At 37.6% G+C, this 27,760-nt stretch overlaps 2 protein-coding genes and 1 pseudogene across 3 annotated transcripts; 1 reads left to right on the plus strand and 2 right to left on the minus strand.

The window, feature by feature from the left end:
- Positions 1 to 1,545: 1,545 nt before the first annotated feature.
- Positions 1,546 to 3,964, minus strand: LOC148853734 (putative serine/threonine-protein kinase WNK3; annotated as a pseudogene).
- A 4,358-nt stretch (positions 3,965 to 8,322) lies between these two features.
- On the plus strand, positions 8,323 to 17,251 carry LOC148853735 (uncharacterized). Its single transcript, XM_088941624.1, has 6 exons — positions 8,323 to 9,071; positions 9,370 to 9,540; positions 10,936 to 11,106; positions 11,205 to 11,384; positions 12,683 to 13,148; positions 15,682 to 17,251. The coding sequence occupies exons 1-6, from the start codon at positions 8,664 to 8,666 to the stop codon at positions 16,632 to 16,634; spliced, it is 2,349 nt and encodes a 782-aa protein (XP_088797750.1). The 5' UTR covers positions 8,323 to 8,663; the 3' UTR covers positions 16,635 to 17,251.
- Positions 17,252 to 22,611: 5,360 nt separating this feature from the next.
- On the minus strand, positions 22,612 to 26,161 carry LOC148853736 (GDSL esterase/lipase At3g26430-like). 2 transcript variants are annotated; one of them, XM_088985535.1, is made up of 6 exons: positions 25,711 to 26,161; positions 25,543 to 25,635; positions 23,759 to 23,968; positions 23,504 to 23,673; positions 23,131 to 23,401; positions 22,612 to 23,046 (listed from the first exon to the last, which is right to left on the minus strand). In XM_088985535.1, the coding sequence occupies exons 1-6, from the start codon at positions 25,781 to 25,783 to the stop codon at positions 22,787 to 22,789; spliced, it is 1,077 nt and encodes a 358-aa protein (XP_088841661.1). In that variant the 5' UTR covers positions 25,784 to 26,161; the 3' UTR covers positions 22,612 to 22,786. The 2 variants fall into 2 exon arrangements, with proteins under 2 accessions (XP_088841661.1, XP_088841660.1); XM_088985534.1 differs by having other exon boundaries at positions 25,543 to 26,161.
- Between the last annotated feature and the right edge of the window lie 1,599 nt (positions 26,162 to 27,760).

Raw genomic sequence — 27,760 nt, forward strand, 5'->3', positions numbered from 1 at the left:
AGGGATGCTGCCAATGGGTCAGGTTAAAGAGTAAACCAACTTTGATACATCCAAATTGGGTTTCAGCTCAGGGCAGCCTTAGTCGTCGGTGTCGGGTTGAAAAACAACAATGAATGTATAACAGTATAAGCTCACATCGAGCTTGGGATTTGCCAACCCTGATGATCTATTGGGTTGTTGAAACACAGTATATAGAGGGATCATATAGATGGTTATGCCAAGTGACGCTTTATTTGATAATTTCATGTTTTGAATCTTTACGCTTTTTCTTAAACTCCACAACATTCCTTTTCTTCGGATAAAACTTGAACATATGTTTATGATATACAGCAAAATAGCAAATAACAAGATATTCACTATGGTATATTCATGAAAATCCTGTAACCCAGCAAAATTGAAGAATTTGTAAAATATAGCCTTCATAAATATTTTATTCACGAGGTAGAACACATAGGACTTGGGCAGGTTCAGTAATTCTATTTTATTAAGTTAAGGTAGGACATATTTGGTATAAAGTGCCCTAGTTTTGGGGTCAGGTTAAGGCAAATCATAGCAAAACCCAAATGCAGAAGAGGTGTTCACTTCATTGCCCGGAGCCAACAGAAGGGAAATACATCTAAAACTCAAGAAAGATGCGTTTGAAAAAAAAAATCGAAATTCTCATCATGTTAATTATTATTACTGCACATGGAAGATGGAAGTATGGAACAATCAAAACACTCGCTCTAACTGCATCAATAGATCACATACAGTAATAAATGAATTCAAAGTACTGGTGAATCACTGGCCTTTCTTAAGAGAAGACCATGCAATGAAATGAAACAAATTGGAACAAACACAACAACATGTGAAATCAAAATTTCAATGTAATAACTCCTGTACAGTATACACCCAACATAATTATGTACAAGGTCATCAAACTAAAAGAAAACCTGATTATGATAAGTTGTTAATTCTTCCAGATGTATAGGCTTTATCTGACTGAAGCCTTTTCCCAGCATCATCATAAGCGAGAATGTACATCTTGTCACACCCCTTCTACCAAGCTCTTTTGATTCAGCATTCAGGGGAGTTCTCTTCACTAATCTAACCTACCATCTAGCAGTATCCCCTAAAATTACAGAAATACCTGTGTTGGGAATTTATAATTGCCCTTCTCTTCCAAAAAGTTTGACTTACCTCTGCAGATTGGTCCTTTGACATAACTTTAAGTTAATGAATTCTGCTTCTCAATTCTCCCAACCATGCCAAGAATGTTGGAGCTTTCTGGTGGATCTACAGCCCCCTTGTTGGAAATAGGTATGACCGTATGAGCAAGGAATCATCCCAATTGTTGTTTGTAGGAAATTTAAGTACATATGAGATGGAAAAATATTCATTTGTAAGGACTCTGAATATGAAGAATGCTCAGAATACCAGTGTAACTAACTGTGTAACATATAATCAGGAACCTTCAAGTGGTACATACTAATAACTCTACCATAAGTTTCCAGAGGTAGTTCCTTTAAGAGATCTGCTATGGACAGTTCATGCCTCCTTTTGAGTTCATTTAGCTCCTTCTGCTGCTCCGCCAACAGATGCTGTAAATTCTGCATGACAATTTGAATTTTTTTCTAAATTGTTGTCCATACAATGCTGCTCCAGCGGAACCACACCACCATGTTTTCCATCTTGATTGTTGAAGGCATCTAAATTGTCAGGCATAGCAATGTCTTTTTTTCCCCTCATTATCTCATCATCCAGGGTTTCATCCTCCTGCTTATTGGCCTCAATATCAAATGGAAAGTGGATATTGCGGATTTGACCTGCTTATCCGATGGAAAACTTATCAGTAGCATGTTAACAAAAATCTTATTGAATTGAGAAGGGGGAAAAAAAAAGTAAAATTGAGCTAGGGAAACAAAAAGAAAGCTGGACAACCAGTGGATGTGTAATGCTTTTTTAACATCTTTCCTTCGACCTTCCACCATGAAGTCTCGACTCACCTCAGGGGCACTATCCATATAAATTGGAGTACCAATCCCAACATGATCTGCATTTGCTATGGTAAAATGTGGGTAAAAAGGCCTTGAGTTCTCTAAACAGAAACAGGTGAGGTTGGAAGTCAGGCTCCTTTAAATGTAAAGGTGCCCTGAAATTTTTACCTGAGTGACTGGGACTGTCTCGTAAAGACACAGCCTATGCTTTCATTCTCTCCATTTGATTGGGGAAAAGGATCCATCAATAGCTCTCTGGCAGACAGCCTCTCAGATGCATTTGCAATACATTTTTCTATAAATGCTCTTAGTCCAGGATCCTTCACGTTTGCTAACGGTGCAGGCTTGATTCCCTAAGAGAACCAGACACAATCCAGCAGTAAAGATCACGGATGATTATCTAGCCACTTACTATAAACAACAATAAACTTTTGAGAATGTGGCCAATCCAAAGGAGTGACCAGGACTGGAGGAAATCAGGAAACATATTTCATACATGTAAAAAAATATCCACATGAGAACTGGCAAATGAAATCTGTCATTTGACAGTCTGGATTTTCATCTATGTGATATCCAACGATATACGCAGTCTGGATGGCTTCATCATAAACAGAAATTGTTTCATTTTATGCATATAGAAACATGAAGATTAATATATTTGAGGTTAACTTTATTATTGTTTGGGGAGGGGGGGAGGATTAAATTTTTATAGCTTCATATGACCATTCAAGAGTTTCAAGAGTAACAGGCATGGATAGAAAACATTCTGAGAGTGAGTATGCAAGGCAGATAAACACAACCCAAAGGAGCAGCAATTGCAAGAAAAGAAAATAGGCTAGGAATGTAGGTCGGCTTACTGATGTCACTTTCTTGTAAATTTGAGCTGCATTGGCGCATTCAACGTAGGGATACTCAAACGTCACCGACTCCAATAAGCACATGCCAAAGGCATAAGTTCATTGTATTCTTCCTCGTAAAGCTCTGGTGCCATGAACTCCGGGTTCCCTACACACAGGAATGCCATTTATCTGCTTTTTCGTAAAAAGGCTTTCTACCACTTCGTTCCAAGGAACTAGTTGGTGCTCACCAATAACAGTATGAGCAGAACGAGCCTTGTAAAGGATAGCAGCCAATCCAAGGTCACCTATTTTAACTTCGCCATGGTGGCCATTAACAAAAATATTATCGCGCTTTAAGTCTCGATGGATGACCGGTGGGTCATGACTGTGAAGATAGAGAAGACCCTCCAAAATCTGCCTTGACCAATTCTTCAACGCTCTCGTATCGACTTTCTTGTGTTTCTTACGATACCTATAAAAATACGACATTGAAGCTCAGAAGAAGAAATAAAGTAGAAGAAAAGGTGAATAGACAGAAAAGAAAACCCACTGGCGTAATGTTCCGGACGTGAAAATCTCGGTGAAGTTGATGTTTTCGTGTTTGGTGTCGACCCACGAGGTGTAAAACTTGATAATGTTTTTGTGCTTGAGAGTCTTGAGCAAGTGGGGTCATGGCTCCCCTGGGTCCCCTAGCTCCGCCCCTCATGCCAATATTTGCAAATTCTTGTCTCTTCTCAATAAAGTTGGAGTCACCACTATAAAGGGGCATTTGTATATTTTTAAATGCCAGTTAACAACTAGTTAACAGATTATTAACATCAACTACTAAATTGATACATTTTGAGAATTTGGAATACTGAATTATTAAGTTTAGGAATCAAAGTGACACTAGGCTTCAAATACAAAGTACTAATTAGGAAATTCCTTTCTTTTTCACTTTAATAATGCTTACATATCTAAGCCGGAGTACTATAATTCGAATGACATGGTACATTTTGAATCCAAGTACGCCTTGACATAAACGAAGATGAGTTCAAGACATCCAAAGTACCACTTGGGCTTGGGATCTTCTGCCAATAGAGCACGTTCCAACTCTCTATCAATTTGGTCTAACACCACACATCTCACCATGAGATTGGGACCCGCCATGTATGAGATGTATCTGTGAGATCATATTAGTAGAGGGTTGGAATGTGTTTTGTTGGCAGGTGATCCAAACTGACTAATATGATGCGAGTCCTATTTTTGTGATGGATTCCAGTCTCATGGTGAGATGTCTAGCGTTGTTTCATATTGGTAGGATGTTGGAATGTATTTTTGTTAATAAGAGATCCTAAACTCAGTAATGATTAATTTAGAATTGAGACTAAAAATTAAAGTTTTTTTATGAGACTACAGTAGGGTAGCCCATCCCCCAACCCTAAACCCGCAACAACAGGAATAGATCTCACATCCCTTGGTGTTTCGTTAATGGGATGTTAAATTGAAATGATCGAATTTGAACAACTATCAATATATACCATGTGTTCTTGGCAAAAGATCCTACTGTGCAGCCAAATATTCCCCATGGTAGGGGCTTGATATTGATTCCCGTCTTTGCCCAAGTTGGGAGGCTATGGTTTTGGGATGGCTAGCTGCCTATTCATTTTGTGTAGGTGTAGCCACTTTTTTAAGGAGAATGACTGATCAGTCCAGCTCATAATTCTTATCCCCACCGTACAAGGGATGAATCCTGATAGTGGATTGATGCCAAATTTACGGGCAGGATGCAGTTTATAGGGGGAGGGGGGCTACTAGTAGACTATGGGGGGCTGTAATTTCAGAATTCTGCATTGGGCTGTAGTGTACTTCTCCATTTTTTTTTATTTGTGTAGGTGTAGGTGTAGCCATATAGTCCCATAAAACAGAAGCCCGGAAATAAAAACTCGATTTTTTAGAATGCCTTAAACCTCCTAAAAAATTTGACCTGCCCTTAAAACTCTCTTAGGCTGCGCTTGAAAGTGGTGTAAATGTAATTTTACATAGTTGAAGTTATACATCGATTGGTTTAAAGGTGTTAAATGAAAATGAAGATTATCGATATAAATTTTTGCATCGTTTTTACCTAAGTTGCATTTATACTGTTTATTGATGTAAAACTTGGTGTGCGTAGAATTTTAAATCGATTTTCAATGTTTAATTATTCTCCATCCAAATGGCTATAAAATTGGACCTGAGAGGATGTTCTGTTTTTGGATTTTGAGAGGGAGGAAAGTTGGTCAATGGGATTTTGATTCCCATTGACCAAAAATCCTATGTTCATTTTTCAGATTTATGTGGAGATTAGGGAAAGTTTATAAGTGATACGTATCTCTTAGGTGGGTAAATAACTTTCCCACCTAGGGGGAAGTTGCCAACACTTGAATGGGGCAAAAATATCCCTTTTAATAATAAATTTTTGTGGCTAAAATGGTCAATCCCTTATTTACATGAGAAATTAAAGAATATGGATAAATGCACTTACTCGGATAAGTGTTTTTCACGAAAAACTTACCAAGATAACTACATTTACCCGTGTAAATAACTTATAGAAAAACGAACAAGGCCTAAGTGTAATATAACACCAGTCCGGTATTTATGCCACAAACAAATGCAACATAAATGTTTTTTATTTGGGTAAAGGGACTTCTAGGTCCCTTCCATCGCTTTTAGGTTTTTGGAAACATTTAATGGCCATTATGACCCTAATAACTTTTATGGTCGGATTAGTAGAATTTTCATAATCCTAACTTTGCCTTTCAACTCTAAAACAAGTCAAATACATTTAGGCCTTGTTCATTTTTCCGACAAGTGGTTCTCATGGGTAACCTTTAAAGCAAGTGTCATGTGCACCACACACGAGGCAAGAATAGATTCCGTTTTTGTGGGTGGATAAACAACTTACCGACCCTCTTGGGTAGTATCGATTAACTATGAAAATGATAATCTTTGGAAAATTTGTTTTCTGTGGGACCTATGCATATTCATTGATTATAGTTAAGAACATGAAGATTGACTAACTTTTGGTAGTAATGACCTTTTCTTGAAGCCGTGGAGCAAGAAATCCTAAGATCAAACCTTTTTCTTTACGTTTGATCAATGTTGTCTTTGGTTCTGAAAATATTAGTCTAATGTAGGTGCAGGAGGTGGTACTGATTAGTGATGAGAACTCCCTTCGTTCTAAAGTCTTGTTATAAGTTACAATTAAACTCCTTTAGTTCCGATTCTTCCGAAACCACAATGATAATGCAAATATGTCCATGAAGCGCTTTTCACGAAGCGGCTTTTGACATTATTACACTGGAAAGTTGTGAAGCTATGTTTGTCTGTTTGATGAAAAACCCGCAATGCCCAAAAAGACTTGCGTTGAAATAAGAAATTGACTTTTCGCTGAATACACTATATTAGCATGGTGTATTCCAATGGATTTTCATTATCCTCATTCTCCTTAACGGATTTAGATTGTATTTATTTCAATTATTATATTTTTATTACTCCCCTATGTGGTAGTCATTTCTCAAGTTTTCTTCTTTGGAATCGAAGCCTAATTCTCAATGACCCAATTACCACTTTAGTAGGCCACTATCAACCATCAAAAGTTGATAGGGCAGAAAATTTGAATGATGCATCATCGATACAAAGGCTGTGCAACCCATAAGTTATAATGAATCATTAATAGAACAGACAAATCCCAGATCAACATTTTATCTAATAAATGCATTCTTTTAGAAGTCAAGGTTTAGTGCATATAATTCTATAATTTGAATGATGCATCATCACACAAAAAGGCTAGACCTGTTCATGGGACGGGTAGCCCGATGGCCCACCCCGGCCTGCATCCCAATCGGGCTTGGTCATGTAATTAGGCCTGCAAGCCTGACCTTGGGCCTAACATAGTAAGCCCGATTGTGTTTCGGGCCGGGCTCGGGATTTGTCAAAAAAGCCCAGGCTGGCCCGACTCAGCATTATATATTTTATAAAATATATAAATAATATAATATTTATTAAAATATATATTTATAATTTAATATATACATTTTTTATTCTTTTCTTTATCATCTCTCTCTCTCTCTCTATTCAGCCGCTAACAGTATGGGCTAAATTTTGGGCTCGGGCCCAAGCCCGGGCTTCGGGCTTTTTATGAGAACCGGGCTCAGGTCTTAGAAAATTCTGTTAATTCAGAGTGAAAGCCCGGCCCGGCCCGGCCCATGAACAGGTCTATAAAAGGCCATGCAGTCTATAAAATTATCATGAATCATCATGCAGTCTATTAATGCAAGTATATATTAACTCTAGAATTAATATGGTTATCTAAATAGTAGATATCATAAAACAAACTATAACTAATTAAATGATCCATTTCCAAATTCACAGTTTGAAATAGTTCATCTTTACACATGTATGACTTAATCTTTAAAACATGTAGATAACTATTGACAAGATCAACCATGTAACATTGGTTCAGGAATGCATCACGCATTCTATAGGAGGTGTATTCTGGGATGAGCTACAATAAAAAAATATGTTATGCGCCATGGTGAGAAATCAGAAATAGGGAATAAGAGACCACGGCTCGTTCTAAAATGAACCACACTTTTGAGTTTTGATGTAATGTAGCTCATTCCAGAACGGGATGAAACATGGCAAAACCACATTACCAAACGCCGCCTAGGTCAATACAACCCAAACAACGCCCAAATCCTCCCAAATGGGCTTTATAAGTGTAATTCTACCAGAATGCTAGTTGCTTAATTCTACCACTTAACTCGTGAATATGTCTTCTCAATATCCGCATGGCGCGAAGGCCCATAATTTTCAAGCCTACTGTAATGGCAAATTGGCAACAGCCGTACGGTGAGGGGCACCCGGAATTGACTTAACTTTTCTCCCACCTCTCGTCTTCTCTTTCCGACGAGAAATGCTGGTGGTATGGGTTAACTGGACGGCCGACTCGTATAACGTTAAACGTTCTTTTATGGTGGGTCTCTAATATTATATTCCTTCTCACAAAAAATAAATGGTTCAACAACTTACCACGTGGACACCATGTACAGATTTACTTCGGTTGTGGTTATGGGGTAATGATATGCTGAAGTGTTTATACTTTTGGTATTTGGATGATTTGTGTTACAACTTAAGAAAAATAAAACAATGCATCAATAAGATGGTTCAAAGTCAATATATGTGTTCATGGTTCTTCGTTGCAAGGGCTCTCCACCTTAATGGATCCTGAATATAATCTCTGCGCTACCAACCGGTCCAACCGTGACAACTCCGAGTTATCGGTTTATAACTTTATACTGCTTCGGACTCGGGCTTGGGGTGGATGGAGGGAGACATGCACATTCACCGTGCATTGTGAATATTTTTCGTGAATAATGACTTAAAAGTACGGGAAATATTGGATGTAATTATAAAGCGCGTCTGAGGCGCAGATCCGGTCTCGAATGGAGGTGGACATATTCAAACTTTTAGCCCGCCCAAGTTGTACCCCGACTTGCATTGATTGGTTCCGTGGCTCGGTCCCTCCCTCACCACTTCTTCAAACTTTTTTGACTAAACCCTAACGGCTCGGCGTGGTAACAATTCCGTTGAATCCCTCGCTACACTTGCAGTCTACATTCTCTGATTTTCTCTCCCTCTCTCGAAAGAGTCAAGGCCCGCCTGAAACTGAAGGGTCTCCACCTCGAAAATTTGTTTTCAACTTGGACCTCTCAACTTCCCCATTTACTGCCCGACTTTCTCCCCTTATTTCTACTTTATAGCCGTTGGAAGTTGGAACCCCCTCCTCCCTTCTCTCTCTCTCTCTCGTTCACAGTTCACACACGCAATGGCAAGCATTACAGATACAGTAGATAGAGACCAGATCCAGAAGCCACCAGACAATGTATTTATTGCTCAACTTACTGAACCAAAACACAGCAGTTTATCACATTCGCAAGATACCAGTATGAATAACGTCGAGCACTTCAGTTCTTCGTCTTCATTCTCCAACTCTACTAATTCAACTACATCTTCGTGTTGTTCTTTGAAGAGGAAAAGACCACCCAGGATCGACATCTCACGGGTCTTACGGGAAATTCATCCCGATAAACTCAATTTCAGGGACAAGGTTGTTGAACACGAAACAAACAGTTTCGACGGGGCGGAAGTTGGGGTTTTTTCAATCAAAGGGAAGAAAAAAGTCATGGAGGATACTTACAAGATCGTTTCGCGCTTATGCGGGGATTCCAATAAGGTATACCGATTACACTTTCTTTGAAAAGAAAACAAAATCACACAAGAGATCTGCTTTATCTGCTTTTCTCTTCTTTTCTCCTATTTGTGTTTTCCGAATTTTGTTTATCTGTCTTTAAGAGGTGCAAGAATTTGAATTTGGTTTTGACAATTCTGCGGAACAGGGTATAGCTCTTCTTCATCAGATTGTTACCTTCTGATCCAGATTTTTATAACCAATATTGTATTACTCTTGTTGCTTGCGGAAATTACACGTGTGTTTCCAGGAACATGGTAAGATTTTGTTTGTTTCGATGCAGGGTTTCTATGGCGTCTATGATGGACATGGAGGAAAAAAAGCAGCAGACTTTGTTGCGGAGAATTTGCATATTAATATACTCGAAATGCTCGAGAAACACAGGGAAGACACGGGGAAGGAGGACGCCATCAAAGCTGGGTATCTGAAGACGGACCAGGACTTTGTGAAACAAGTAATTGTAATTTTGATAACTTCATTTCCTGAATTTATACTGTTGAAATGTAAGTATGCCCCTTCACGAAAAGATGAAGAAAATGGAAGAAACCAGAACATGCCTTGTGAAATGAACCACATGCCTCTTGAATGGGCCCGGACCCTAACCCATGCCCGGTTTAGTTTAAGTTCTTAAATTCGGGTACCCAAGATGCACCATGATCTCAACCTTTTTGCATCTTATTTGTTGTTTCTGGTCTATAAAAGCTGCTACCATATATGGTTTTGCTAAAATCTGGTATTACACCCTGCAGCTAGATATGCCAACACACTTGTTGGGGACTTGCACTGAAACCAGGACTTGAGTCCTGGTATTGAACAAGCATTATTCTTAGTCTTGTTTTTCCAACCAAACATTATACTGTTGTATATGCTTTCAGGGCATCTTTTGCGAAGGAAATTTTATGAATGCCTGTGAAAAACAGAGCTTAGCAATAAACTGGGTAAATTGGTTGCAATAATCTCCTTTTATTAACTCAAATAGATGACCTGTTGTCCTAGGACTCTGGGAAACTGAATTAGTTATCTAACTTTTGGGTTGCTAAAAGATAAGGAACAAATTGGAAGTCAATTGCCTGCTTTGGACTGTGGACCAAAAGCTGGCAAAATTTCACAGGAAGTGATATGGACTGCTACTCTGCTAGGAACATATTGTGGGTGTATCATCCTTTCCAATGGTTGGCCACAAAATTGGTCGGATCCAGTCTTTTTATCATTGAACTGCTGTTGATGGAGATGGTCCGTAAATACATTCTACAGTGGTACTTGAGAGATCCCCAAGTACTCAAAATGATTTTTGTTGGATGACCATTCTTCTGTTGTATTTTCATTGACATGTATGGCCTAAGTAGATTATGGATTATGTGAATGAAGCACCTGCTAGATTTTTAAGTTGAATTTTAAACTCTGTTCTATAATCTAGAGTGGAAACTAATCAGTTATTGTCAATGTTTCATAAATGATTCTAAATTAATGGTCTTATTAACCTTAATTATATTGAAAGACAATATATTTATGGTTGTGACATTAAGCATCATCTAATTTATTAACGGTGTTAGCACAGGTTGGTATAGTCCTAACAACCAATACCTGGTAAAGTCTTGGCCTCTTAGTTCAGGATGATGAACTTATGTAAATTTCAATTTTGAAAATCATTCAAACTCGGTCTTATAATTGCCTTCCAGGGATAGTGAATATATCTATTCTTTTTCAAGCTTAATGAATTGAAAACAAAATAGAGAAAGAATGTAAATATCTTACCTGATATCCTTCTATATCCGATTTTTTTTTTTTCATTTTTTAGCTTGTTTCTATTCTATGAAAATGTGAATCTGATCTTTGCAAATAGTAACAGGGTTTAAGCAGTGGTTCCTGCTGTGTAACTGCCTTGATTGATGGGAAAGATATTGCTGTTTCAAATCTGGGAGACTGCAGAGCAGTTCTTTGTAGAGGTGGTTCAGCTGAAGTCCTTACAAAAGACCATACAGCCAGTCTAGAGGAGGAAAGGAACAGAATAGAAAGGAAGGTAGTTGATATTACTGCTTGGAAGTTGAAACTCGTTAGTCCAAAGACCAATATAGGAATATGAAAATGACTTTATGCATTCTTTTGAAACTTTGCTAGGGAGGATATGTGGAGATTCACCGGGGAGCCTGGAGAGTTCACGGGATACTTTCTGTTTCTAGGAGCATTGGGGATTTGCATTTGAAGGATTGGGTAATGGCAGAACCTGATACAACAATTCTGCATTTGACTCCTGATATGGAGTTTCTTGTTTTAGCCTCGGATGGACTGTGGGAAAAGGTTAGTAAGAAAAGAAAACAATGTACCAATATTCTGGAGGTATGCTTGTGCAAAATGTCCGTACTTAACACTGAAAAAAATATAAATGCATCCTTGAAACTCGGTTCTTTTCTGGTCTGGTATCAAGTTCTTTTTTCTGTGCTTCTTTTAGTTTTCTCGTGTGCCTCTTTTAGTTGTTTAATTTCAAGATTACTGTCTTCTTTTTAAATCTATTTCATTTGTCTTTTTCTTTCATGATTTAATAGTTTTTCTGTCTTCTAGCTATTTAACAGAGTTAAGCCGTCAGGGCCTGGTACAGTGCTCTTACTGCTTTTCAGTTGCATAATGCTCTTTTATCTCTTTTCTTTTTTTTTTTCTTCTAAATTTTCATTTTTCTTTACAAGTTTTCATTGGCAAATTGAAACCGACTGCAGAACCCACTGGCCACTGGCAGGGCCATCTAAATTTTTGACCAAGCTGTTCTTATAGACATTGCTGTGGTTATGACTAGTTTTTTGAGTATTCCATCTATGTGATCCTTTTAGTGCCTTTTCAGGTGACTTCAATTATCCTAGAATATCTCACAATAATGTAGTTGTTTAGATGCTCAAATAGAACTAATTGTTCTGGAGAAAATAATTTCTTTATTTAATCATTCCTATTACCTGGTCGAGTTTAAGTTGCTGGATTATTGTTTAGCACATGTTCAAGTAGGTTATGATGCAGTCCTGAAACTGTATATTGAAAAATAATTCATGTAAATTCTTATGGAGGTGCCACTGTAGGTAATGATTGGTTCATACAGATCAATATTTTTTATTACAAGTGGAACTCATTGTGAATAGTCATGTAACATCTACACTCTCCTTACACAATATTTACTGTACTAATTCTTTTCCATTATTACTCCACTGTTTGCATTTCCATGGTAATTTTTTTTAATTGGTAATAATTTCCATGATAAGTTTAAATGGTTTACTTGGTATGATCAGTTAAGATTAATTGAATATATGATTATGTTGGAACTTGATCCCAAATCTTCTTCCAAAACCATTCCTTGCCTAGGACTAGGAGGGTGATCTCACTTTATAATCTTGAGCCATGTGGAGCAATGCTCCCTTTTCAACATAATAGAATACATAGCTTTTCTTTTGTCTTTTTACTCTCCTTTCTTCTGTCAGTATCTTTCTGTAACATATTACTCGTTTCAGATCATGTGGTCCCAGCCAAGTATAGTTAGACATTTAAGACTAGTTTAATTGACTGAAAAATACTTGTTTGTTTGAGATTGAATCTTTTAAATTGACTGCTTTGCTTAGGTGGGTAATCAGGAAGCTGTTGATACTACAAAGCGCATATTTTCTGTTGCAAAAAATGAAGGATCTTCAGTTGATTGTTGGCAAGAAGATGGATATGAATTTGGTTATGAAAACATCAGTCCTCCACTAAAGCTGCGGAGAATTTCACAGATCAAGCAACAAGTTATGAGTGTCCAGATCCCAAGCGAAGAAAACATTGGGAATAAGAAGAAAAGTGATGATTGGAAAGATAGAGATGACTTTGGTTGTGAAAACCAGAGTTCTCCATTAAAATTGCAGAGGCTTTCACTGATCAAACAACATAACTGGAAGATTAACCTTTCAAGTCAAGATAGTAGCCATTATGAGAAGAAATCAACTACTGGTGTGATCATTGCTGCTTGTAAGGAGCTAGCTAATCTGGCTGTGAGTAGGGGAAGCTTGGATGACATCACTGTGATGATTATTGACCTAAAGCAATTCCAGTTCAAGAGCCGATAAGCACTGTGCATGTTGTGGTTCTCTTTAATTGCTGATTCTACTGTACAAATATTCAACACGGTGGGCAACGAGCTCTGATTGTACTGTACATTTTTTTGGTACCTGTACATACATTAATAAACGAATGCTTGCTAAATACCAGAATTTTTGTTTCTTTTCCTTCTGTTCTTTTCTCTTGTTTTGGTTCTACTCTCTTCTGTTTCTTCCTTTCTTTCTTTATTTATTTTCCTGTGGACGCCAGTGTAATCATTCTACTACTACTGCTATTATATGTTTTGCTGGACCACTGCTCTCCTCTTACAAGTGCTGTCAAACAAATTGCATCAATCTGTTTCTTTGCAGAAATTCATTGTTCTGAAACTGGCAAAGATTGGGATTCAAAAGAAGCATCCACATACTAACGGCTCTCCTCTTACAAGTGCTGTCAAACAAATCGCATCAATCTGTTTCTTTGCAGAAATTCATTGTTCTGAAACTGGCAAAGATTGGGATTCAAAAGAAGCATCCACATACTAACGGCTCTCCTCTTACAAGTGCTGTCAAACAAATCGCATCAATCTGTTTCTTTGCAGAAATTCATTGTTCAGAAACTGGCAAAGATTGGTATTCAAAAGAAGCATCTACATACTATAAAGTCTCAGTCTGTCTAATTACCAACCAACCGAGTGGTGGTTCGGTTAGCATGTAACAGGGTAAGCCCCAGACGCAATGCGGTTTCGCCTTTGAGAAGAGTGTAATGTTGCTAGATAAAGTTTGTGGTACTATGCCATGAAAATTAAATCAAGGCCCCCTATCGGAGCGAAAGGCGACTAATCAATACCCCAAAAAAGAGTGTCTAGTTACCAGAGAGAGAGAGAAAAAAAAAATAGGTGGCTCGGTTAGCATGTAACAGGGTAAGCCCCAGACGCAATGTGGTTTCACCCCGCTACTAACGGCTCTAAATCCTCCTTTGAGAAGAGTATAATGTTGCTAGATAAAGTTTGTGGTACTATGCCATGAAAATTAAATTAAGGCTCCCTATGGGAGCGATAGGCGACTAATTATCTAATTACCGGAGAGAGAGAAATTGGTGGCTCGGTTAGCATATAACAGGGTAAGCCCCAGACTCAATGCGGTTTCGCCCCGCTCTTTGAGAAGAGTGTAATGTTGCTAGATAAAGTTTGTGGTATTATGCCATGAAAATTAAATTAAGACCCCTATGGGAGCCAAAGGCAACTAATCAATACAAAAAAATAAAAAAAGAGTGTCTAATTACCAGAGAGAGAGAGAGAAACAGTATCTCTGTCTATCCACCTCAAATCAACTGAAACCGCACCTCTCCAATTGAAAGTTGAAATATCCCTGATTAAAAGCTTACCATTTGATTTGCAGGATAATCAATCTGAGGTTGTGAAATATGAATTACAAGGTTATAGCCACCAAATAGACAAGCTCATTTAGATTTTACTTGGGCCGTAATTGGCGTCGTTAATCAATCATAATCACCAAAATGATAAGTAACCAATCTCATTATTTTTCCTTTTTTTTTTGTAGTTGTTTTTGTTCGTCTTTTTGAGCTGCGGATTCAAGGCTACACTTGTTTATTTATTTTCCCTCGTTTCTCACACACTACTAGCATTTGATTTGCCATTTTTTTAAGAATAACTACTCTGCTTAAACTTAAGTGCATATAAGAGCACTGTGAGTTCGACCAGATCTGCAACTGCAACCGCAGATTCCTCAGACTTTTCTGCAACAGCCACACCCTAGATTCCTCCCTACTCTTTACTTTTCTGCAACATCCTACGTTAAGTTAAAGTTAAGGGTAAAAGACTTGATACCTCACAACCCAGTGTACAAAATTATATAATTTTGAAAAAAAAAACACATCGGAAATCCAACCATTTATTTTTTTTTCTGCATATTCTCATTTGACTGGTCTTTCTTTTACTTATCTTTCACATGCACCTCCAAGGACTCAGCGTACGTAGAAATCTGAACTCCGAACCTGGTGAAAAGGGGCTTCTCTCCTTTTTTACCTTGCATGGAGAACGCATATTTAATAGGGATGAAAATGTTAACAGGAGCAAAAACCCACCTTGAATTCGAAAAGTAGTTTTGATAGAAAAGAAGGCAAAAAGGAAAAAAAAAAAAGGGGGGGGGGGAAAGAAACCCAAATTCATCAGCGCAAAGGTTTATAGATGAGTACCCGTTTATGGATTATTGAATAATATTATAAAGGCTTCTTCTTCCCTCACTGTCACTCTGTCTTATAATTGCCAGTTTGGAAATTGGATCTATTATTCTTTTCCCAAAGATAAATGCCGCCACTGACTCTTCTATGGATAGATCTTTTGGATGATCATTTTCTCTGAGTCACTCATGGTAGGATTACAATCCAATTAAATCTAGTCCGGTTGAGCCTTAGCTTTGCAGTTTTCCCCTTTCTTCTCTGATTCAATTCGGTGGTGTTTGCGATACAATAGGTTCTTTTTTTTTTCTTTTTCTAACAAATTTGGGTATGATGCAAGATCCAATTGGTATTCCTGCTTGCTTTTTATCCGGCGAAAAGCAGAGCGATGACCCGGCCGCCGTGACCAAGGCAGGTCAGAACGTCTTCCTGTCAGTATACAGAACAAAGATTGCCGGCCAGTGCCGTATGATCACAGTAACATGGTGTAAGAATCTGTTACTCCACGGCCTCTGCGTCTCCGTCGAAGGACCGAACGGGGAAAACCAGTACAGTTGCAAAGTTGAGCTCAAACCATGGTACTTCTGGAGGAAGCAAGGTTCCAAGCGATTTATGGTGGAAGGTAAAGCCGTCGACATCTTCTGGGACCTGAAGGCCGCCAAGTTCAATGGAGAGACTGAGCCGCAGTCCGATTACTATGTGGCCGTTGCCTGCGAAGATGAGGTTGTATTGCTTCTCGGTGATCTAAAAAAAGATGCCTACAGAAAGACAGGGTGCCGACCAGCACTAATTGAGCCCAGCATGGTATCAAAGAAGGAGCATATATTTGGCAAGAAGAAATTCACCTCAAGAGTGAAATTTCATGAGAAAGGAAGGCTTCATGAGATCTCCATAGAGTTTAACAACAGCAGCAGCAGCAGTGCTAATACAAACAGTTGTGTTGGTGGGTTCGATCCAGAATTGGAGATAAAGGTAGATGGGAAGCTAGCCATCCATGTCAAACACCTACACTGGAAATTCAGAGGTAATCAATCCATCTCCGTTCATAAAGTTAGAGTAGAAGTGTATTGGGATGTTCATGACTGGTTATTTAGTCCTGGTTTGAGGCATGCATTGTTCATATTTAAGCCAATAACATCATCATCCACATCGACATCGACTTCATCGTCACCGCCGTCTTCGTCGTTGGCACCGACTCCATTATCATCACAGCAAACGCCGACTTCTGGATCAGCAGAGGGAGATAGTTCTGGTGGGTCATCTGGGTTTTGCTTGTTTATCTATGCTTGGAAGGTTGAATGAGCTAAAACACAGATTGTATGACCGATACCGTCATCGTATAGGCATGATCGCCCAAAAAGAAAAACTAAAGAGTTACATAAAAAAAGCAGTGGATGATGGTGGTGATTAAGATCGGATTGTGTAAGTCTAAGAGTGAGCTAAAGTTGCAGAGAGGGAGAACAGCAGCAAGCTAAGATGGACATCACGTGGGAGGAGGAGAGGGTTGGGCAGAAACTTGGAAGTTAGTTACAGGCTGGGGCTGAATTAGTGGACATGATTGGACAGGTCAGAGTGGAACATATATCAACTACATACGGTGCCCAATAATTCTCCCATCTATACATCCATCCTTCTTTTTTATCTTCTCATCTGTTTGAACGTGGATGTGTGAGTATAATATCTTTTGGGTTTTTTATTTTCCCTCGATATGGTATCTTTCTCTATTTATTTATTATTATATTGATACGATTGCATGGGACACAAGAAAGAAGAGATTTTTTTTTCTTTTTTTTCTTTTTTGTGATTTAAGGGGGTGTCAATGGTTGCAAAAGCTTGTGTTTCTGTGCAATGCACAAACCATGCACATGGAGTTTGTCTTCTCCTTTTTCTCTGTTTAATTCATTGCTTATTCCATTTTATTCTGGGTTTTGATGTATTGATCTCTTTTTATGATTGTTATATTGTGATTTCTATGCTTTTTCTACCGAGGACAAAATGATGTGTACGGCTATGGGATTAATGGGATTAGCTCTGGAGCTTTTCAAAGAAATTCTGCCACAGAGATTTAGTCCAATGTGAGTCTATTATAAATGGACTAGATCGGTCCAATTCAATTTATGTTTTGGATTATTTGGATCGGTCCAATTTAATGTTTGGACCATTCAATCTGTTAAAATTCATTTTGATTAGATTGGTTTCGGCCCAAACCCGATTCATTGATACATACATTATTATCTTATATCAATGGATCAGATATTAGCTTAATCCAACCTGATCCGATATAAATTAATTTGTTACGGATAGATCAGGTCCAATCCAATCTGATAAATATTTTGGATCAGATTGATCCAATCCAATATGTCTTATTGATCTGTTCAATTCATCCAAATTGATTTTAGACTGAATGGGATTCAATCCAAAACTGATCCATTGACACCCTTATCATCAACTAGGTAACAGTATTCATTGGATTAATCTCATGTTTAATGCTGAAGTTAACAGTATTCATATGCCCCCGTTTTTTGCGCTGCAACTTTGGCTCTGGATTAGCCCGATTAATTTCAGGTTTGGTTAGGGTTGAAGCTTTCACCAATCTGAATCAACTCGAATCCGATTTTTATATATGTATGCATATGACACGCATGTATATATACTTATATGTCTATATAAATGTGCATTACCATATCACCAATTTTAAGGTAAACGTTTTCTAAAGCATGATAACTATCTTAATTTATATATAACAATGCTAAAACTGAGTTGACCTCTATCTTTGAGTCTAGAAAATAAGACATCTGACAAAGAAATAAAGAAATCGATCTAATCCAAGTCCAACCCCATTTCAACACAATTCAGAGCTTTTGGATTGAATTAAGAGGTTAAGGTTGGGGGTTCCACCCTCCACAGCTTGGTTTGGGTTAGAGTTAACCTCAACCCAACCTAACCCAGCCGGACTTATACCCTTACCCATTTTGTATCTTAACATATAGTAATGCCTCCCATCACATTTCGTAGGATTCTTAGGCCCTGTTTGTATCGTTGATTCGTTTCTGCCTGTTTTTGTTCTTGAAAAAATTTATGTTCCAGAACAAAAATTTTGTTTCTTGTTATTACTGATAATAATTAAGGCGTTTGACAAATCAAACGCCCAAAAAGTTTAGACCATTAATAGAGCAACAGACGTCTAACAACATTAGCATCGGAAGGAAAAAAAGATGAATGAGAATATTTTTCTTGTTCTAAAGAAACAAATGAAGATAGAGAGATCATGTCGGTAGGAGAAAACCGACACCGACGACCAACATATATTACATGTATAGGTATACAAAATTCAACAATAAAAAAGGAAAAGGAGAGAGGCATTAACGACGGTCATACCAAGTGATTGTCAGTTTGTCACTGGAGAAGGGGGAGTCGACGAGAAGCGCGCGCGCGCGCTCTCTCTCTCTCTCTCTGCTCTACGCCTTGTAGTGAACAAATTAGGGCCAAAGGAAAGTGACTATTCCATTCGAACGAGCTAGGGATGTCATTGAAATTACATAAACACCCTGGTTACGCATGAAGAGACTGCCACATATATTCATTAACTTGAAATGATGTCATAGAAATACCGCATTTCCCATTCAATGGAGACCTGCCCTGAGCACATGAATAGAGTGTTTTTTGTAATGTTTTCGAACCAAACATGTTCGTGTTCTGCAAAAATGATGCCAAACAGGACCTTAACTTCCTTTGTTGGTTGATGGTAAGCCATTATTGGCCTGTGGTCAATTGGCATTGACTTATTTTTATTAAGCTGTGTTTCCTTGCAGTGCAATTTTATTTGCACTTGTATCAATGCATGAATGCAAATGAAAAAAAAATGTAAATTCTCATTTAATTTTATTTTATTCTGCTTTATATCTTAATTTATTTTATTTATACTGCAATCAAATAAATAAGCTAAAATTTGACACAAAAGTAGGCCATAATTTACATTAAAATTATTTTGCACTGTTATAATTTTGCATCAATATAAATTTATTTGCATTGCAACCAAATAGAGCATTAAGAACCAATGGTGCTCCTATTTAATTTATTATAAAGTATAAACCATCTGAATCACTGAAACACGTTTGAAAATGTTTAACATGAAACCTCTATAATATAAAATAAAAGAAGGCCCTTTTAATTATTATAACATTGAAACACGTTTGAAAATGTTTCATGACACATGAACCATCTCTTATCAAATCAGAGTTATTATTACTTTTCAAAGGTATGGTGGTATAGTTGTTAATATCAAAGATCAAAATTTTAATATTTTTTATATAAGCAAGGCTCTCATATACATTAAATGAAGGGTTTTGACCAGTTTGAGGTGTAGGTAGGCCAAAGACTGATACCATAACACTTGATATGCAAGTTCATGCGTAATTGAAGATACTTTTAACCTTAACATAAATGAGATCTGATCTTTCAAAGTTTTTCAAACACGTACCGGACATCCTTTCAATATTATCAAACACCTCATGTCTCTAAATGGAACTCAATAAAAAAAAATTAGAAATAAGTATGCAAAATTAGTATGGTTCAGTACCGTCCAGCACATGGTTTAAAAATCGTGTATATGGAGACGGTTGAACCATTTGACCAGAAAGTCAGTAATGTTCCCAGTTCTTGAAAGAATTTGGGATATGTTAATCATACCAACCTTACAGTCACATCCCATTGTGTGTTGAAAACGTCTCCCATGTATAAGTACGACAGATGTTCCCTCTATCCCTCTATCTCTTGCGTAGATGACCGCCATTTGCAATGATAAGTAGCAACCAACATCCCATCCAGTTGTGCCATCACCACCATTTTTACCGGTGGAATCATCAACTCTATCTCTTGTGAAGGAGGCACTGATGCCTATTTTGAACATTTGAAGGTGAAGAAAGAGAACTCGCAAACCAATGGGATAGTTACATATATAACCGGTCAAGATTCCAGGTCCAGTTCAGTCAACACTCATCAGAGAGTCAAAACTATAGAATTGATCAAGAATTGTTCAACCCGGTCAGTTCACCGTTGACCTGTTCACCCAATCACTGGGTCGCAAGTTGCACATTCAATATATGCAAACTTTCAAAAGTCATAACTTTGCATTTCGATGTCTAATTAGTGTGATTTTTTTTTTGGATAATTTTTTGAGATCTATGTGTCCCAAGTGCAATAGGCGCCTTGACCCGCTATTTTCACAAAAAAACCCTTTTTGGCCTCAAATTACAATTTTCAATATTTTTATAAATAAAAAAGAATTAAAAGTTGAGTTAAAAAATATAAAAATACATATAACATATCTAAAACATATTTATACATTATTTATTGATAAACATATATTTATACACACATATACATATGTATATAAAAATATATACTTAATACATATATATGATGACGTAGAACGGTCTGAACCATTCAACCTGGTTGGTAGAACCGATGACCCATGACCCAAAGGCAAAACGATTCAGTCTTCGGGTCAGTCTTTAAAACATTGCTTCTCAAATTTTTTTTGGCTCAGTTTGGAAGGAGTATAAATATGAATTTGTAGTGTAAAACCTTGTATTTTATATTATTCTGTATATATTTATACTGTAGATATTTATATTTATACTCTTTCAAATAAAACCTTGCGAACAAATATTAGACCTAAGGCCTAGGTGTGTCCCCATTTTAGACAATGGGATGAGCCCAAATCAATCTCTGGCATTTTAAATTATAAATTCCAAGGAATCTTATATGGAGCATAGTTAAACAAACACTCTAACTGGTAACATTTAAGGGTTTGTTTGGTTTACAGTAATACGAGTATGGAACAGAATTGCAATGGGTTATTTCAATTCTAACTGTTGGATTGGGAAAAATTGAAATCTCATTTTCATTTTTGATGGAATAGCATTCCCCCATTTTAGTGAATGACTATTCCCTCCCCTTCCCTTAGGAATGAACTCCAGAATTTATTCTAATTCCCATTTTGATTCCTATGTGAATCAAACAGAGTATAAGAATAAATTATTTTGATTTTAATTTCAATTTCAATTATGGTTCAGTCACTTAAAGTGTCTTATTTACAAGAAAATAAAATGGGAAGTGGCAATGATAACAATAAAAAGAAAAAAGTGCAATTATAGTCAATTATTAAAACTTAAAAAAGGCGCTTGGTTAATCCTAAGGCTATGGTTTGAAGGAAAAGGTAGAAAAAAAAAGGGAAAGATAAGGAAAGTTATACAAAATTTGTAAAGATTTCCCTATCCTTCTCTGATTTTCCCTACTTTTTCCTTGAATCCAAATATAACTTAAAAGGATTTTATTCTTTTGCTTGACGATGAGTATCATCATCATCTATGAAAGTATGGACTCTGGAGTCGGGATAAAGGTAGCAAGGGATGCGCATTGAGGTCCATCCAATTGTCAAGTGTATTCAAAAAGTGTTTTTAGGTAAAACAAAGATGATTAAGAGAGGTAAGAAATCTATATAAAAAACAAAACCTTGATTCGATAACAAAAACACGATAAAAGGAAAAAAAAATCAGAATGAAGGAACTTGATATTTTCTCGACAAACGCAAAAAGACAAACAAGATTTTTAGATATATTGAATTGCTTAAGATTAACACATAATATTAGATAGCACTTTGAGGTTATTTGATATTAATACACGAGTTATGATAAAGCCATTGTGTCGGCTGAGTGCATATGAATTTCGAAAGTGACACTGTCGACTGTCAAGTGGAGTGCTGCGCACTGGCGACTGGACCAGACGTGAGGCCCACCGCCCACTCCATTTGATTTTTTTTTGAGTAACCCCCTTTGAATTAAGTCCGGTTAGGTGTTCATAAGATAAATGACAATAAGGTGCATCATAGATTGATAGATATTTTGGCTGTTGATCAGCACACACCTTATTTTATTTAAATGAGGTAAAGTGCCAACCGGCTGATTGGTAAGGTTTACTGTTGATTGTAATTGCGACTTGGGTTTAATTTGAAAGGAGTTTAGATACAAATATATAAAGTTTAGAATCATATATATTGTATTATTTTGTATCAAATTGAATTTTAAGGTTAGTTTAAAAAGAATATAAATATAAATTTGTATAATATAAATACAAGAACTTTGCTTTTTACATATTTGTATATATACTCCTTACAAACTGAGTCTTAAAATCCCACCTAAGGTTGCATTTGGATACAGATTTATGGGTTTAGAGGATGGATTACCATGTTGTGTAGCTTATTGGAAAAAAAAACATGTTTATTCCCCGTGTAACCAGAAGTAATGCTTATAATTTGAATTTTAAATACCAAGGCTGTTCAGAATGCAATTAATAAGGAAAATAAAAGGAACCATTATAAATGTTGATGGACAGAGAGAGAGGGAGAGAGTAGGAATCAACTAATGGGGAGAGACCACATTTATTGATGTGGTCTAGCGCCTATGGCAAGAAAATTTTAATGGAATGGGCGGGTCAGAGAAAGAACCATCTACAATTTGTTGGAAGACCCATTTGTTGGCAGCCTCAGTGTAGTGAACTCCGTCCCAATTAATCCAAACGGAGGGATCGTTGCATGAACGCCCCAGTAATATCTGTTTGCCATGCATTGAAACCTTTCCTCCGCAACCCACGTTCCTGTTATAATTATACTTTCCACCATGCCCGCAGCAAGCACTCAAAGAGTGCTTGAATCCTGCACACCAACCAACACACTATTATTAGTCTATTACTTCCAAAATCCAAATTGTCCGCTATCCAAATTGATGCAGGAGGTTACCGTGCTTGGCGGCCTGGCTGATGAGTGAGTACTTGACGGAGTAGACGTCGACGTAGGTGATAGCGGCGAGTGGGAGTTGATTGCGGAGCTGAACCACTGTCTCTTTTAACTTGATGTTGAAGTACTGAGCCACCTCATTGTAGGGAGTGGCACAGCCAGCTTTGTCCACTTCCGGCGCTCTGACCAACAACCGGTCCAATATGTAAGGCAGGCATCCCACTGGGCCCGTGTTGTGTATCCAGAATGATCTTCCTCCCTGATCATATATGTACTGCACGTGTGTACGTGGTAAGGTGTGGTAGAAATTAGAAATTAATTACTGGATATATGACAGTAGAGGCAGAGGCATGTGAATGAATTGAAGGGCACTCACCTTGATGATGGTACTGAACTGACCCAGAACATCAGGGATGTATGCCCTAACTTGATCGGTGGACATGTTAAGGAAGTAACCGGCGGTTAGATCGTTCTGACCAATGTCCAACGCGTAGAGGGCACGAGAGAAATCCTCCGCCTTGGGCAACAACTTCTGGAATACTTCTCCTATATATATATATATATACAAAATTATGAGAAAGGATAGATCAACATTGAACAAATGAAATGAGATGAATAAATGGAGACGGACCTCGTATACGAGCAACTTGGGATCTCTGGTGAAAATCGTGGAATTGATAGTATTGGACATTCAAGGAGAAGGGACTGAAGCCACTCTGGGAGAGAGTTGTGTTCTGTGGCCTGATTGTGGATCCGGCCGTCGCGAAATTGGCTCCATGCGTAAAGTTAGATCCCACCGAGTCCAGGTAAGCGCTCAGGTACGGCAATCCAACACTTTCCGCTGAACGACAACAACAAGCAATCAAAAGAAGAAGAGACATTCATCATATATATCTATGTCACGTGCCTTCATTTCTTTACAACACGTGTGGAAGAGAACACTCATCTTATATTCCTCTTTCAAACAATAGCCACGTGGCAGATCAAATCGATGATACGCAAGCAGTAGAGCACATTTTCTATTTCTTTTTCCATGCGCAGAAATTGTTGCCAGGATTGGCATAATTAAAAAATGTAAAACAACTTATGAGAAAAGAGAATTGCAGGAAAATTCTGGTAGAAGACATTTCAATAAGGACTTTCGCACGGCTACATTTGGTGTGTTTTAAATTTTTTATGCCCCCATTAGATCTAAAGTTCTCACTTTCTCCTTCGTATATTTTCACTTTTCATTACTTCACAGGTGGCAGGCTACAAGCCTACAACGATGTACGATTTCCAATCTTTGTCTTATTCTTCCATTAAAACATGGATCGAATATCGATGCCCACCACTCCATCTTCATCTTTCTTTATGCTTTCTTCTTATATTATTATTTGTTTTTAATCAAACACTTCCAACGGCGGTTTTTGAGATGAATTGGGTATGATTTATATGTTTTGAACCATATTCACAGAAGTCCGTTTTAAACCGAACAATATTGTCAAATAAATGCTTTTTTATTAAAAAAATCACTATACCAACGGTTTTTAAACACTTTTTTTAAAAGTATTTATCAAAAAGCGCTGATTAACTTGGTTGGTGGAATTGTAAATCTGATAATACACGAAAACACCCATCAAAAATAAAAACAAAATAATACAGGAGACGAGAAAGAGACCGCCTCTGCCAGTCCGCAAAATCATGTAGTCGGTGGATTCCGATTCCAATCAGTAATTAAAAAAAATAAAAGCATGTTCTGTGTTTTGCTTCAAAGCAGATTACGCAAAAGGCTATCGAGTCATGGCAGAGACAAATATATATATTTTTAGGTAACAAAAGACGGATAGATTTAAATCCCCATTTGTGATTTGGCTGCCTACTAACGTCAATCCCTTTCTATATATTAAACCAAAGATTTGATCTTGATTTTTGAAAGCAGAATCGCATATTTGTTTACCTTCTTTTGTGTTTGTTCGTAACTTACATACAACTCATTTACAGTCTTCGGATTTGAAATCAATCCTAAAAAAAACTCTCCTCATAATTTAAGATTCTCACCCCCAAAAGACGACAAGCAAATGTCTACAAGTCCTCCCTCCTTTTGTAAGGATTCCTGCTTCTGTCATTTAGTGTCATTAGATCTACCCTCTCTGTAAATTCGATTAATGGATAAACCACCTCTCTCTCTCTCTCTCTCTCTCTCTCTCTCTCTCTCTGTGGTTCAGTTGTTTGACTATGCTCTCTCCCTATATCATACTAGTGCTACTGCATTATCATTCTGTTCGCCAGCCCAATGTGTACTAACGAAAGCCTTCTTTTTCCGTCTAGAGTGCTAACTCCTAACTCTGTCGTCGTCATTATCAACCTGAATTGTTCAGCTGAACAGTACAAGAAAAAACGAAGAAAAAGATCATATAAGAGATAGGCAAGTACCTATGAAATCAATCACTAGACGTCCATCTGAATATCGTCCGGCCGGGGTGTGGAAATATGTTTCTCCAGCAGGTGGGCTAGCTTGTCCGAACGCTGCAGATAAACCGCCGGTGTCAGAGTTCGAATCACCGAAATTGAAGATTGCCGGAAAATCACAAGGGGTCAAACCAATGATCAACTTTGGTGCCGACATAGCTGAGATCAATAAAATAACAAAGATGCTGAAAGAATGAGACTCCATGCTGAGATGGAGAAGTAGCCCGAAAGAGGAAGAGAGCAGCAGAAAAGTAGGAGAGGTGGGCTGGTAAGTAAAGGGGGAATAGTGAAGTAATGGATAAACAGAGATGGAGTGCGATGGAGAGAGAGAGAGAAGAAGCCACAGTTCACGGGTTAGCTGTATTTCTTTTGTTCACGGGTTGGTAAGTAAGAGGCCGTAGTACATCTTCCAATTTTCAATATTCAGATGGTTTAAAAGAAAAAAAAAAAAAAAGAAAAAGAATACAGAGGAAATGAGTTCTGACTCCTGAATTGCAAAATTTTCAGTGATATACTGTTACAAGAGGTTTTGTAATTGGTAATTTCTGGGTCCCAACGGTATGGCAATAATTAACTTTTTTTCGGCCCCCCTACCACTGTATAGGAAATGGAAATCACATCTCTCTACACTTGACCCTCTATTCTACGCTTTGTCAGATCTTTTCGCTTATCCACAAATCGTGTGGGTTACAACTTACAACTTACAAGGTGGATAACATCTTTTTAAAAAGGGGTCGACCAAAAATTATTAGTTATTAGTATTTTATCCTTGATTTTAATGACAATAACTCCAAGGCCCAATGGATAAGGCGCTGGTCTACGGAACCAGCAGAGATTCTGGGTTCGATCCCCAGTGGAGTCGGCTCACCCTTTCTTTTGGGGCGCATTGTACGGGGGCAGATGTGAACTCATTCTCTTGTTCATTTTTATGGTCCTGGTCCTCCTCGATTCAGCCGCTCATGCTCCAGTCCACTCTCTAATGGCCGGAGAAATAGCTGCAAAGCCGCTTTATACTTTTTATTTATTTATTTATTTTTATGCAGAAATAGCTGCAAATCCGCTTTATACTTTTTATTTATTTATTTATTTTTATGCAGTACCCGTTTGAGAGAGCTTTTATGCAGCGGCTTATGATGTTTTATGACGTGAAAAGGATGCAAATGGATCCAATCGGATTTAAATCAGGATATATTCAAATTCAATCCAATTGCATATAATAATAGGATTTGATTTGAATTAGAATCCTATCCGTAAATTGAATTGTCAATCTGATTCGATCAGACATGTTTTTTTAATTAATAAATTATGAAAAAAATAAAATATATTAATTTAAATAAAGTAATAAACAAAAATATAAATATGTTTTAATTGTTTTCATTATATGTATATATGTTTTTTATAAAAATAAATAAATAATATAATATATTTATAAATAAATAAATAATAGGGCAAATTATAAAGACCCCCCCTTTATTTTGTTTTGCGACAAAGACCCCCTTATACTATGACCGTGAGACAAAGACCCCCTTCCATTATCTTCCATTGAAATCTATCATTGTAATATTTTTTAATCTCCATACTATCCTTGTAATAACTATTCAGAGAAAAACACTATTCATCTTCTCCAAAGTATTAATATACCCCTTTCAACATATTGGAGTGTATCGACATTTTGAACCTTGGTACAGGATAGCTCATTGTCAAAAGTGACAGTTGAGGCCCTTAAGTTTCATTTTATTTCAAACTGTTGGAGACTGTCTGATGTAACCGTTTTTAGTCGCGTACCATTTTTTGTGATGTATAAATTTTTTTTGGCTAAGTACCTCGTTATTTGACCCGGTGGTGACATGCCTTGGTGATGAACTACTTGGTGGAGAAGTGACTGGTGGCGAGCTCCCTAGTGGAGAGCTGTCTGGTGGCGAGCTCCCTGGTGGATTCGTCATTTGACCTGCTCCTAGGCGGCCTGCAACTTAGAGGGTGGTGGAGCTCCCTGGTGCAGTGCAACCCGACTACCCTCTGCATGAGGTGATTTTCTCTCCTTTGTAGGCGACGAGAGCTGAGGGACCTGCGAGAACTGAATCAGAGGACCCGGGGGTATTTTTCCGGCGGAGACTCTCTCATGCCTAAGTTAGCATTCTGATTTCAGAAAGCTTGGAGAGAAATGAGAGAGCTAGAGAGCAGG

The sequence above is a fragment of the Nelumbo lutea genome, chromosome 4, assembly GCF_056320005.1.
Source record: "Nelumbo lutea isolate HS-2025 chromosome 4, American lotus-T2T, whole genome shotgun sequence".
NCBI lineage: Eukaryota > Viridiplantae > Streptophyta > Magnoliopsida > Proteales > Nelumbonaceae > Nelumbo > Nelumbo lutea.